Source organism: Filicampus tigris, chromosome 13 (genome assembly GCF_054856515.1).
Source record: "Filicampus tigris isolate MCC_2025a chromosome 13, RoL_Ftig_1.0, whole genome shotgun sequence".
Lineage (NCBI taxonomy): Eukaryota > Metazoa > Chordata > Actinopteri > Syngnathiformes > Syngnathidae > Filicampus > Filicampus tigris.
In genome coordinates, this window is record NC_141229.1 from 5,115,828 (window position 1) to 5,130,220 (window position 14,393).

The following is a 14,393-nucleotide window of genomic DNA, read 5'->3' on the forward strand; positions in this document are numbered from 1 at the left end:
TTGACTATTTCATATTTTAAGAACTTTATTTTTATATCGTACAACTTAATTATTTTTTATTTTATTCTCATAATGTTACTTGTCTAATTCCTGTAGTACTGCAACTTTGTTCCAAAACAAAAACTTGGGGGCAAAAATTACGACTTTTAACGTTAAATATATATTTTTTGTCTTATGCACCTGTTTTTCATATTTACAACCGTATTATCATGGTATTTCGAATTCAAACATTCGCCTACACCGTAAAAAAACGCTAGGTTATTTTGCTAACCCAGTTACGCTGCCTGAAACGTTTGGAAAGGATGAATGTAACATTTTATCCCTCTGATTTTTTTTTTTATTCAGTTTTTGTTGTGTTTACCCATGGAAATCACTGCGCCATCCTTCGACTTTCACCTGTCAATCAAGTTCAAGCTCGACTGTGAGCACGTGATTTATTAATTTTTAACAGGAAGGCCCCGCCTCCTACTCGCCGTGATTGGCTGCCACTCTACCCTGATTCCAAGCTGGTCTTTTTTTTCCCCCCATATAAATAACACTGCTGTGTTTCTATCAAGATAAACCGGGTCGTTTGGTTGTTATTTTTACTCCCTACTCACTTCCCTCAGCTTCCTACAGCAAGCAAACTTCAGGTAATACAAGTATGTGTTTTTACTGATATTTTGAGTTTATTTTAAACACCGTTGTGGGATTTAATATTAGCTAGCTAGCAAGTAAGCATAGGGAGAAGGGATACCGTTGTCATGTGACTGCCAGGAATCAGGTGGCGTCGAGTTGCTCTTACAAGCTTCGCTCATATAAGTCACTTCGACTTATGAATGTGTCAATCAATAATAGTTATCATTCATATCTCGCTCCCGAAACAGGGGCAAGGAAATGGGTCGTACCTTGGTACTGCTGGTTGTGCTGGGGCTCTCCGCCGTCCTGGTGAAGTCCTTCCCCAGACAGGAACCCGAAAACGGGAAGAACTGGGTGGTGATCGTTGCTGGCTCGTCTTCTTGGTACAACTACAGACATCAGGTAAAAGAGAATAATAGAAATATTCAAATATGGTTTATGTATTCAGCAGTGGGAAGGAGCCAAGTACAAATACTTTGTTACTCAACTTAAAGTAGCCCACGTAGTCCGTTCTCCATTTTTTTTTCAGTAAATTGCGACTAAAATCTTACTACATTTCAGGTTAAAGTACCCTGTTCTCGTAGTCTTTTAACTTTATTCTCCTACCATTATGAATACTTTTTTCCCCCTTGTATCGTTGCAACTTTAGTCTTTGAAAACTGCTGCTTTTTCGCCAATGTAATTTTTTTGTAAGTTTACTTGCAACCTGACTATCATGTTATAATTCGTACTTTGTCAATACTAGTACTTCATTCGTGTAAAATCATGCCTTTCAAAATTTTAACATTTTTTAAAAATAAAACAATGTCATCTATCTACTATCTTCTAATACGTTGCCTTTTTTCCTGACTTTTTCCCTAGTAAAACTACGACTTTTTCATGGAAATTTACAAATGCAATTTAAAAATTATTCCTGCATGACTTTGTTCTTGAAAACTATGATATTTTTTTTTCTTTTTTTAAATCTAAAGTCATTTATGACTTTATTGTTGGTGTAGTGACTCAATTCTCATCAAATGATTCTTTTCCTTGCAGAATTATGACTATTTTCTGATAATTCCGCACCTTAATTTTCATATTACATCAGAATTCTCCCCGCCCAAAAAATCTCCTGTAATATTTCACCTTTTCATTCCTGATATATCAGACATTAGTCTTTAATAGTCGTACTTTTATTCTTGAAAAATGTGTATCTTTTTTTTTTTCTCGTAAAACTATGACTTTTTGCATGATAATTTACAACTTATTTGCAAAATATTTCAACTTTATTCCCATACAATTATGACTTGCGGAAACGGGACATTAAAAAGCCACCAAAAAGAAACCCAACCGCACTTGTGGAATTATTAGTGAAACGATGTGCCGTGTTTGTGTCCATTGACCAGGCGGACGCGTGCCACGCCTACCAGATCGTGCACAAGAATGGCATCCCGGACGAGCAGATAGTGGTCATGATGATGGACGACTTGGCGCAAGCTGAGGAGTGAGAACGTCATTGTTTTTTACCTCACGCAAACACAGCTTTTCTCGTACATTTTCCCACGTCAATGTACAACTTTAGTCTTTTGATAGTATGATTTTATTTTCATAAAATTGAGACACTTTCACATTTTTCGGTTATTTTTTTAATTTATATTTTCATCGAATTTTTCCTGTTAAATTCCGAAAAGTTTTTCTTGTAATATTGTTACGTAAGTACTGCAGTACGACTTAATACTTTTTTTTTTTTTTTTTTTTTTTTTTTTACATTTAATATATAACTTTATTCTTGTAAAACTACAACTCTATTCTTGTAATATTTCGATTTCATATTCATATTATTGCCTTTTTTATTCCCATAATATAAAAGCTTTTCAGAATCTTTAGATTGTCATGAAAATTACAACTAACTCTCATAATATTGCAATTGTTTACCTGTATTGACTTTTTTTTTGTTGTTGTAAACGTTGCAACTTTAATTGTCATATTACACCTTTATTCAGGTAAAATGATGACATTTCTCTCAATATTTTCAACTTTACTGTGTGGAAATGGCGCCTTTTTATTTCAACTTTATCAAAAATCTTCCTAGTGGAGCGACAAGTGATTGATTTAATCTGTTAGTTGTTAATTAAAATTTTAAAGATTCTCCTTGGATTTAAAAGAAAAAAAAAGATAAATGATTGAGTGGATTGTATTTAAAAGAAAAAAAAAGGATAAATGATTGAGTGGATCTTCTTTTATCAGTTCTGTCAGCCACTTTCCTGTAGATGTTCACAGCAGCCTGTAGCCTTTTTCCTGTTTTTAGGGGCACTCAGCCAAATGCAAGAAAATGGTCAACACTGATCATCAAGCCAAAGTAAAACTCCCAAAATCAACAAAAAAAACCAGCATAACCCGTGGACGAAAATAATCATCAGATCAGATGATCATATTTTTAAGTCAAATGCATATTCGAAAAGCATTTGCAGCTGCTCTTTGTCTCACCCTTCCTCTTTTTTTCTGTTCATCTCCTCTGACGCGCTTGGAAATATTTAGAAGAGAAATGAAAGTTTGCCGGCGGTTTGTTAACATACAACGGGCCATTTCTTTGGGGGACTTTTTCAACACATGGGCATACTTTCTAGCCAAGGCAGCAAAATGTGTGCACAAACAAAATGAGCTTTCTGAGAGGAGTCACACAAAACTAATCTTATTTCTTCTCCTCGTTCCGCGCTAATTGCCACTTAGTGCAACCAGTCAGGTGGCATCTTAACTTTATTTTCCCCTCGCAGTCGCTGCCTGAAACACTTTTGATGCGCAAGGTGAAAAAAAAGAATCAAAGCTTGCGTTAAAACATTTCAAGTCGCTCTAATTTGAAATTAAATGTCTTGTGAATTTGACACACAACAGAAAAGAGTGTTGCGAACAACCCTGCCAAGTTTGAAGTATTTAAAAAAAAAAAAAATTGTCAAGTACATATAATGAGGCTTCTAAATCTGCTGTGGGCGTTTCAGCGGAAGCATTTTTGCGGACAGAAGTCAAAAAAGAGGATGAGGAAAATTTTTTTTTTAAATATTTTGCTGTATTAAACGTAACCAATGTTTTCCTGCTTCGCTCCGGAAGGAATCCCACGCCCGGCATCCTGATCAACAGGCCCAACGGTAGTGACGTGTACAAGGGCGTCCCCAAGGACTACACTTCTGAAGTGAGTGACAAAAAAAATAGGCCGCTGCCCACTTTTCTTTTCTTTTTTTTTTTTTCTTTCTTTTTTTTCTAATCATTCCTCACAAAGCGCTGACTGCCTTGTTCTGCGCAGGATGTCAATCCAGAAAACTTCCTGGCCGTGCTCAAAGGTGACGCCTCCAAAGTGAAAGGAGGCTCCGGGAAAGTCTTAAAGAGGCAGGTGACAACTCTGCAATGTATCTGTGTTTTTTTTTGTTTTTTTTTTGGGGTAGGGGGTCATATTGCCATGTTAACATCTTAATCTTTGTGTCTCCACAGCGGTCCAAACGATCACGTCTTTGTTTACTTCACTGACCACGGAGCGCCCGGAATTCTGGCCTTCCCCGCCGGAGAGGTTGGCTGGCTGGTTTTCACTGTGCACTCACAAAATCATTGTGGCTGCGGTTCCTTTTGTTATTGTTTTGTAAAATAATAAAAGACAACGCAGTAGAATCAATTCCCAAAAATAATTAAAAAAAATATATATGGATATATGGGATTTTATAGAACGTAAATACACTTTTTTTTTTTTTTTTAAATAATCGTATTATTTTTTACATCACCCCTGGCTCTGTACCATTTTTTTTAAATGGGGAAAAAAAGAGTTTTGAAAACATCAACCTGACTTTTGTATATTTATTTTTTGACGTAATGTTTTATTCTTATACATCATCCTGGATGTTGAAGTATAAAAAAAAAAAAAAAGTGGGGGAAAGAATCAATTCCCCAAATGAAATGAAATGTTAAGAATTTTATGCATCAACCTGGGATTTCGGCAAATGTTAAGCAAAATGCCCTTAAAAAAGTATTGATTATATTACACCACCCATTTTTTTTTTTAACATTTTAAAATTATCTTTATATATCAACCTGGGTTTTGTAACGGAATTTTTTTTTTTTTTCGATAGATTTGATTGATTATAAATTTAAATATACTATATCGACAATGCTCCTTGCTCTTTTGTCTCTTTTACAGCTGCACGTCAAAGACCTCCAGGAGACCATCCAGTACATGCACGACAATAAGAAGTACAAGAAGGTGTGTAGCTCACTGGCTAATACCACCAAAAAGCGTCATCATCTGTCAGCACTGCTACTCAGCTGTTTTCGATGCACTTTTGTGTCAGATGGTGTTTTACATCGAAGCATGCGAGTCGGGGTCGATGATGACCCATCTGCCTGACGACATTGACGGTGAGTTGAACAAAACAGAACAACAACTCCAAAGTGTTTTCAATACTGATTATTTTTGAATGACTTTTTTTGTTTAGTTTACGCCACCACAGCCGCCAACTCCCACGAGTCGTCGTACGCTTGCTATTATGACACCGAACGTGACACCTACCTGGGAGACTGGTACAGCGTCAACTGGATGGAAGACTCTGATGCGGTATGTACAGACTCTTCATTTTTCCTTTTCTTTTTTTTTTTGAAGTTCTTTTTAACAAACCTTAGATGTAGAAATAAAACTTGTTTTTCATGTCTATCATGAGTAGACCCACAGAAAAAATACATTAAAAAGTCATACATCATAAATACGTTGGGGCCTGTATTTAAAAAAAATAAAAAAATAAAAAAAAAGATAATAATCATTCAGCCCCTGAAGACAGTTTCCCTGAGCAACATGACATTTGGCAGAATAAAAAAGGTCATGAAGCCATTTTGGTTTCAGAAACAGTCAATCTGGTACTGTTGCACGTTCTGGCGTGTTTTCAGAAATTCAGCCTCCTAAACAGTGACTCATCTTGAAATGTGGTTGTTATGTCTATTATGAGTAGACAGACCCACAAAAAAGTCTCTAGAAAGCATCCCTGAAAGTGGTATGCTTTGCTGAGGCACAGGAAGTCTGCAATTTTGTTTTAAAGTGCATACTTTGGCTCGGTAGTACACTCTAGATTTTGTCTTTACTTATCAACATGAGATTTGGTAGATGTGTCCATTGTGTAGACCCACAAAAAAGGTCTCAAAATGCCATACCTGGAAAGACACAGGAAATATTTTGGTTTGAAGCAGCCCAATTGGGCTCAGTAGGGTCTTCTCGAATTAGGAATATACAAAAAAGGTTTTCCCTAGTGACATGAAATTTGGTACACGTTTATTATGAGTAGAGCCACAAAAAAGTCTCAAGACATGTGTGAAAAGGCGCATGAAATTTGATGTTATGGTTTAATACAGCTATTTCGGTTCGGCAGTGTACTTTTCTTTGTTTTCAAAATTCAGCCGTCAAAGTGAGTTTCATGTAACAATGTGGTTGACTTGTCCATCATGAGTAGACCCACCAAAAAAAATCTCAAGACGCTCTAGCTGAAAAGACAACAGGCCATTTTGGTTCAAAGCCATCATTTTGACTCTGTGGCTTTCATTCTTGGCATTTCTGTGACGGCGCAGGAGGACCTGTCCAAGGAAACGCTGTTGAAACAGTTTCGACTCGTTAAGAATCACACCAACACCAGCCACGTGCAGCAGTTTGGAAACAAAGTGAGGCGGCACACAGACGGCGCGGCACGTTCAATACGATGATGTTTTGCATCATACTCACGTATGCTTTTCCCGCCGTCAGACTCTGGCGCACATGAAGGTGGCAGCCTTCCAGGGGATGCGCAAAGGCGAAGCCGTCGCCCCCGGCCCCTTGCCTCCCGTCGGCGAACTGGACCTGACGCCGAGTCCCGACGTTCCCCTGGCCATCCTTAAGAGGAAGCTGATGGCCTCCAACGACATCGGCTCGGCCCGGAGCCTCCTCTCGGAAATAGACGCACACTTCAAGGTCAACAGCTCGCTGTGCGGCTGCCAATCAAACGTCGTTTGACCAAGACTAATCAACCGTGCGTGTTTTCGTGCGTTTGTGTGTGTAGGTCAGGGAGATGCTGGCGGCGAGCATGCGGCAGATCGCCGAGAGGGTGACGGGTGATCTTTCCAAGGCCGAGGAGGTGGTCAACGAAAGGCGGGACCTGACGCAGCACCGGTGCTACCGGACCGCCGTGGACCACTACAAACACAATTGCTTCAACTGGAACAAAGCCAAGGTACGACGGCAACAGCACAACACACGCGCTCACACCAGTGGGAAGTTTTTGTTTCAATGCAATACATTTAGGTATTCAGTCAATAATTTTCCAAATAACGTTGTTTTTGGAAAGCTACGAATTTGTGTGTGTGGGGGGGAAATGCTTTGTTGCTTTTTTGTTTTGAAAAGTGCTTTGTCGTGTTTTCTTCCTGAAAGAGCACTTTTCTAACCGTGCTTGGACATTACCTGAGCCCTCAGCGACTGTGATGTCATTTTCAGTCGAGGTCAAGTAGCAAAATGGCCGCCTGAGATGGATAAAAACGGGTGGATTTTGCTGCTTAATTCATATTCCACAAACGCAATATTAATCTGAATGCCGTGTTTAGACTAGTGGGGATGCATAGAACATATTATTTTAAAGAAATGCTTGACCTGACTTCCCATTTAATAATTGAGGCTTTCACTTGAATTGCTCTTTTTTTGAAACGATTTGTATTTCCAGTACGAGTATGCGCTGAGACATTTGTACGCTCTGGTCAACATGTGCGAGAGAGGCTATGCCGCCGACAGGTAGCTGGAACATTTGATAAAAAAAAAGTGTGCTTTATTTTTTAGAATAATACTATTAAAGAAAAGTGGAGTTCTCATGTTGTCATTTTTGTGTGTGTGCGCAGCATCCAGATGGCCATGGACTCAGTGTGCCACTTCAGCAAGTGAACAAAAGCCCTGATAATATGAAAGCTGCTTGGTTATTGGTTTTATTAACACGCTATTAACTATTTTTTTATGTTTGTTTCCCAATGTGTGTTTTTGATTTTAAGATGAATTGCACTTTTGAGAGGTTTCTGAATGACTTGCTATTGATTGTGTGCTTTTCAGAACATATTTGTTTTTATTTGTGTAAATGTGTTTTGCTATCAGCTTTATTGGTGTGAAAATGATGACTGTTTACTGACGCTCCAATAAAAAGATGAAAGACCAAAAACAAAGCTCAAATGCTGTCTTGTACTCATTATATAGGGCAGCGTGGCACATCTGCCTCACAATTAACTACTTTCCTTAGCAGAGGTGATTTGCGTGTTAGGTTTTTTTTTTCTCTTATTAATCACATTGCAACATTATTTTGCTGTTTTAGATCAATTTATTGTTTAGGCTCTTATCCTTCTCTAAAAGTGTTACATTGGGTACACCTGCACGCTCCGATATTTAGAAGGATTGTGACATTTGACCGATTCTGTCAAAAATATGACTTCTACCATGTTTATTATTGTGGCAATTCTTTTTTCGAATACTGTACAGTATTTTAAACCCGAAACAAGAGACCGCTGCATCAAAATCACACTGAAGCACTGCCCTCTGGCGGTGGACGGTGGATGTGCAATCATGTGATTTCAATACTTTTTCTTCGAATTATTTGACTAATCAGTTCAGAGCATTATTTTATGATGGGCTTTTTTTGCGTTAAATCAAGTGTTGTTTTATTTTTTTAATACTTATACTTTGGACAAGACATATCACAATTATCACAGAAGACATAGTTGTACATAATTAGTAACGTACTTATCACATTTTACCCTAAATTAGTACGATATTTAAATTAGCGATATATAATTTTGAAAAAAAATTTCAATAAGGCACACATCACGCTTAGGTCACATTTTTAATCAGGCACTCAGGCGGCTACCCACTTCAACCAACATAACCCCGCCCACTCGATAAAGACGGAAGATAAAAGGACCGAAACTCGCCTTCTCTTCTTTAGATGCAGACATTTGTGAGCGTACATTTCAATCAGCTGAAAAAAAAAATTAAACAACGAATGACTTACTAGTTTTACACACGGAGCATACTTTAAAGTTGTCCCAAACTTCCCCGAGAGACTTTCTTGTCCTCACGGTGGACGGGCGAGCTAGACAGCTGGCGTGCTAGCTGCTCAAGGGTAGACGTTTTTTTGTGTTTGTTTGTTTTTGGCGAACTAACTTTTCTACAGCCGGTTCGTTTCTGTGTGCTGGTTCCGAACTTCAACATTCTAGTCATGGGATCCCGGGCGTCCACGTTACTGCGCGAGGAGGAAATTGAAGAAATCAAGAAAGAAACGGGCTGTGAGTTATGATTATTATATATTATATTATTGTTTTTATTGTTATTTTCAATGCTAAACAAACGTGGGGTGGGGGCCTATTAGAGGAATTATATTATTTCCTTAAAGGAAGCCACATTTTATGGCTTCCAGTAGGCCTTCATAACGGAATCATAATGCTGGGTTTATGACTATTATTGGGCATATAATGACGTCACATGTACTTCCGGGTAGCAAAAAATAAACAACAAAAAAGACCTTACATGTCATTATGATTTAACCAAGGCCGAGCGATTGATATAATAGGGTATGAATTAATTGACTTTTCTGTTGCTCGGATTAATGGCACATATGAGCTCTTTGGACACTGAAACTGGTGTAGAGCTGGCGTTAGCGAGCAGATCAGCCATTGTTTTGCTAAATTACTCTTAAAGACAACCCAGCCAAACATTTTCTCATTACTGTTTATGTGTGACGTCATAACATCGTCTTCTATGTGCCCTTCCGTAGTCTCGCACAGCCAGATCACTCGCCTGTACAGCCGCTTCACCAGCCTGGATAAAGGCGAGAACGGTACCCTCAGGTGAGACAATTGTGGATGAAGAGGTCGTTAGGCAGCATAATTCGAGTGTTCAGCACATCTGCCGTTCAAAGGTTCGGGGTTTGAATCCTGGCTTCAGCCTCCCCCATGCTTGTCAGTCAAATCAAATGTATTTATATAGCCCTTAATCAAAAAAGAATGATGAAAAGGCTTCACAAGCCCGCAGTTGACAAATATTAATGATATCTGCTGATCTTAACCCCACTTTTGAGTTTTCTGTGACTACTCTCGCTTCTTACTTCATGTATTTTCATGTATTATGAAAAATAATCACTGATTAAATCACAATCTTAGTATTGAGGGGGAAAAATTGGATGCACTCATTAAGCCAAAGACACACACCATCAGCTTTTTCTTTTCGGGCCATATCGCCCAGGCCGACTTTGACATGATTTCCTATTGGAACATTTTTACACAGTTAATCACAAACTAAAGAGTTTCATCTTTAGACGGGACATGGCGAGTAATAGTTGAACGGGCGGGTAATGATTACATATGCTGGCTCCTGAACTTACCGCTGTTAAATCCGCTGTTGTATGTGTGTGCGTGTATCTGTGTATGTGTAAGGCAATGGCGTTTACACACAACAAGTTTTGGTTGTTCTTGTCCCAGCTCAGTCACGGTGAGAGTCAAGGTGACTGGTGTCATCTTCCTCTATTTATTTATGTGTTATTATGAGGGTCAGCATTACCATGAAACTCCTTTGGCTTCCTCCGCCAAATCGTCGTCTTGATGAAGATGTAGCAACCACTTTGTCTTACAAGCGTATTATTATTATTTTTTTGCATCTAATAAAATCGAATCAATTTTCATTGTGCGCAGTCGAGAAGACTTCCAGAGGATTCCCGAGTTGGCCATCAATCCTTTGGGTGACCGCATCATCAACGCCTTCTTCCCGGAAGGGTAAGGCTTTTATTTTGGAAAGTTCTGCCTCTTCCTACAAAATGGGTCGTTTGGGCTGCTGCTGTCGTATTCACTGATACGTTTGAAACAGAATTCTGAGACAAAGGTGTTCCCTCCTATACTAAAGTGCGGTGGTTAGGGACTGAACGCTGCAGCGGGAACTGCAATTACATCCCCTAAATCATCCCCTAAAAAGGTTTTTAATGCATACAGATTCCATCGTGGCAAACACTACAAGGAGCTCCTCAACTCACTTTGATGTAATATTTATACATTTAAAAAAAAAAAAAAGTGAAAAAATGTAAATTATTTTTACCATTTTATATGAAACAAAAAAAAACAGCATTTTTTTTTTTTAAAGAAAAATGCTACTTTTAATTTTGGGGGGAAAATATTTTTGAAAGAAATTTAAAAAATAAACTTCAATTGTATAAATAAAAACTGAAAAATGGAGCTGAAAATATAAAAAAATACAATTTCATTTGTAAAAGCCCTTTAGTGAAATAGAAATATTAGACATTTTCATGTTTTTGGAAAAAGTGTACAAATTCTAATAGCCATTCCACAAAGTGTACAGCTCCCAATATTTTTTATTTTCTAATTTTTTAAACATGGTCAGGGAGGACCAAGTGAACTTCCGAGGCTTCATGCGCACGCTGGCCCACTTCCGACCCATCGAGGACAGTGAGAAGAACAAGAACGCCAGTCCCAGCGAGCCGCTCAACAGCAGGACCAACAAACTGCTGTGTGAGTGCACATAAGGGGACACGTTTTGGTTATCGTAAAAAACGACAGCCATCACTTATCACTCTCTTTTTACGACTTCTACTCAGTTGCTTTCCGTCTTTACGACCTGGACAGGGATGACAAGATTTCACGGGATGAGCTGCTCCAGGTGAGTTCTCCTCAACAGTGCTCACTTTCAGCTTAGAATGGCATAGCAGTTTTTTGTTTGTTTTTTTTTTTTAAAGAAAAATTGTAATGTTTTGTGGGGAAAACTATCTATGATTTGTAATGGTAAATACATTAAATGGAAAAGTGAAATGTGAAAATGTTTTAATACGTGCATTTTAGGAAAAGGAAAAAAAAATGTCTAAGAAGAAAAATCTGTTTTTTTGTTGTTTTGTTTTTTTATTAGAAAAAAGTTCTTTAGGTAAGTGTAAAACTTTTTCCAAAGATTGCCTATGCCTTTTTTTTGTTGAAAAATGTCGAAATGTCTGTAAAATAGTTCAGATAGAAGTTTGTTTTTTTTCAGTGAAATTTCTGATAAAATTTTTATTTTATTTATTTTTTTACATAATTTTGCAAAATTCTACAAATGCTCTTGGTGTCTATACTTTTTCCTTCAAAGCACAGAATTTGTACCAAAAATCAGATCATCCTCGATCCCGCCGATCGATTGAAACCTGCCTTGTTGAATTTTTGTGTAACTCTGCATCGAAACAAAGCTGGAAGTTGCCACACATGAGCAAACCGCGGAATCATCCCCGTCATTTCAACTTGCCCGCTTCCTTGCACTCGCGCGGTAGAGCTTGTCGCGTCATCGTCACCGCGTTTAGGCGAGGAATTAAAAAGGCTATGACGTGACAGCGGTGAGGAGACTTTGCCCTTTAGTTGATAAGTAGCTACAACGTGATTCCGAATTTCATTTTTGTTGATTTTCCTTCCTCTCAAGACGCTGACGCGTTCATGACTCGTGTGTTTTTGTGCCAAACGCATGACAACGCCTGCGTGTGTGCATCTGCGTGTTTTGACAGGTGTTAAGGATGATGGTGGGCGTGAACATCTCTGACGAGCAGCTGGGGAGCATCGCGGACAGAACCATCCAGGAGGCCGACACTAACGGAGACAGCTCCATTTCCTTCAATGAGTTCATCAAGGCAAGTTCTCTACCCCGTTTTTTTTTTTTAATTCAGTTCCAAGATTATTATTTTTTTTTTGTCAATGGTTTATATCCTGGACATAAAGAGCCAAAATGCAATTTCTCTCTCTAGCAACAGGTAATGTACAAAATAAATATATTTCCAAGAATATATTAAAGTATAAACCAGGAAATGTATGTACACAGTGCAGTATTTATAAATGATGAATTGTTTGTTCCAAAATTAAAATAAATATATTTGCCAAGAAATGATTATTTCAGTATGCACAATTAAAATGTGAATTATTTCTTTCGAAAGTGAAATAATGATTTACTCCAGGATCAATTTGTTTCTTGACCTTAAAATTAATAAATGTATTCATTTACTTTTTAAAAAAATGTAACTATTCAATTGCAAATGTATTTTTTATTCACTTTTTAAAAAATTAACTATTCAATTGCAAATGTATTTTAATCAATTTTTTTCAATTAAATTAATTTTTTTATTTGATCATTTAAAATTGTATGTTTTAATTGACTTTTTAAAATTAATTTTCCATTACATTTGATAGGGTTTGTATTTTGTTGGACTTAAACTTGCTCAAGAGCATTATTTGACATTTTTATTTACTATCTATATATTTTTTATATAATGACATCTCTTTAATGGATGTATTTTATTTAAATGTATTTAATGACATTTTTATCTTATGACTTATTAACTGCCATTTACATTTCATGATGGCACAGTGCATTGATAAGTGATAAATATAATTCACAATTGCATTAATAATTTAAATTGCCTTTACATGTATGCAATTTCTGTTTTAGAATTAATGTGGTAAAAAATGCAAGCATTCCTTAAAAAAAAAAACACTAATGTTTTGTGTGTGTGACAGGTGCTGGAGAAGGTTGACGTGGAGCAGAAAATGAGCATCCGCTTCCTGCACTGATGACTAGACTTTTTATTTAAGGAAATCATCATCACGGCCGGACATTTAGCTTTTTTTTCCTCTCCTCCATCCGTCTCAAAAGCAGGCGACTATGGTCCTCGCCTCCCGTAGAAAGCCGCTGTCTCGCGCCCAAAACCTTTGAGAAACGTCTTTGTGCTGCTACACCTGTGCATGTGCCTTGATTTTTTTTTTTTTTTGTTTGTTTGTTACTCTTATTTCTCTTATATGCAATTTCTTTCATCCCAGTGCTGGGCGCAGTCAAATTTCATACTGTGAGGACCACAGTCGCTACTGCTGTTCACACGGTACAATCAAGAGTACAAAAGGGGAGGGGTGAGTGTTTTTAATGCATCATTGTAAAGGAGAGACAAATTATGGATTTTTTTTTTTTTTTTTCTTCACAGTTTAATCCCCAAATATCTGGGACATTTTCCAAATACCCCAGGGATGAGGAATGAAAGACATTTTTACAGTGTTATTGCTGGTAATGCAGCACTTCATCACCAAGCCACCAAGTTACACTTGTCCATTAAGGTTAATGTTGCGGTGTTGGTGGATAACATGGCCAAACGCTTACGTGTCCACATCATTTGTCATCAAGACATTTAGAAAGTCAATTTTCCATAATGTGTCTCTTTTTAAAGGCCCTGTAGCCATTTTGTTCTGAGCTTACATGAACTAGCGTACTGCCAATGATTTCAAATTACTCACTTCAGTGGTTCAGTGCTATGAAGGAACATTTTACTACTGATATCACTTGCTGATAGAATGTGGACCAGCTAAAGCTGAGGTAAACATGCTATATATTTGTATTTAAACCAATCTTTTGTCAGAACTAGTGTGCATGACCATGATGCGCAGCATTTGACTCTAATTGTTCTAATTCCTACATTCTAAAATCCAAGTGTCTTTCCTGCGTAGAGAGGCTAATATAAAAAAAAATAGTGAAGTAGTTCAAAGCCTAGAGATGCCTCTATAGGGGAAATGAAACGGGAAGTATGACTTGAAAAACATTAATCTGATAGGTATTACTTCACAACTGATAGAGATTTATGTGAATTCAATAAAACGATGTGCCATGTTTGGACTGTTACTTTTGGGTGCTGTTTGAGCTGTTTAAAGCAAACTTGGTATCTGCCCCGGATGCTGATTGGCTGTAAGCGATCACATGATTTTCCGGGCGCCATCTT

General features: G+C 37.6%; 2 protein-coding genes across 3 annotated transcripts; both read left to right on the forward strand.

The window, feature by feature from the left end:
- Window positions 1–465: 465 nt before the first annotated feature.
- lgmn (legumain) lies at window positions 466–7,801 on the forward strand. 2 transcript variants are annotated; one of them, XM_086048947.1, is made up of 14 exons: window positions 466–632; window positions 867–1,020; window positions 2,004–2,101; window positions 3,703–3,784; window positions 3,896–3,978; window positions 4,081–4,156; window positions 4,778–4,840; window positions 4,929–4,995; window positions 5,073–5,191; window positions 6,190–6,279; window positions 6,362–6,565; window positions 6,654–6,824; window positions 7,308–7,375; window positions 7,480–7,801. In XM_086048947.1, exons 2-14 carry the CDS (start codon window positions 877–879, stop codon window positions 7,520–7,522), a joined length of 1,308 nt encoding a protein of 435 aa, XP_085905073.1. In that variant the 5' UTR covers window positions 466–632; window positions 867–876; the 3' UTR covers window positions 7,523–7,801. The 2 variants fall into 2 exon arrangements, with proteins under 2 accessions (XP_085905073.1, XP_085905074.1); XM_086048948.1 differs by having other exon boundaries at window positions 485–641.
- Window positions 7,802–8,507: 706 nt separating this feature from the next.
- Window positions 8,508–14,296, forward strand: chp1 (calcineurin-like EF-hand protein 1). The gene is made up of 7 exons (XM_086049745.1): window positions 8,508–8,907; window positions 9,396–9,468; window positions 10,309–10,389; window positions 11,009–11,136; window positions 11,223–11,284; window positions 12,147–12,269; window positions 13,150–14,296. Exons 1-7 carry the CDS (start codon window positions 8,841–8,843, stop codon window positions 13,201–13,203), a joined length of 588 nt encoding a protein of 195 aa, XP_085905871.1. The 5' UTR covers window positions 8,508–8,840; the 3' UTR covers window positions 13,204–14,296.
- The last annotated feature ends 97 nt before the right edge of the window (window positions 14,297–14,393 follow it).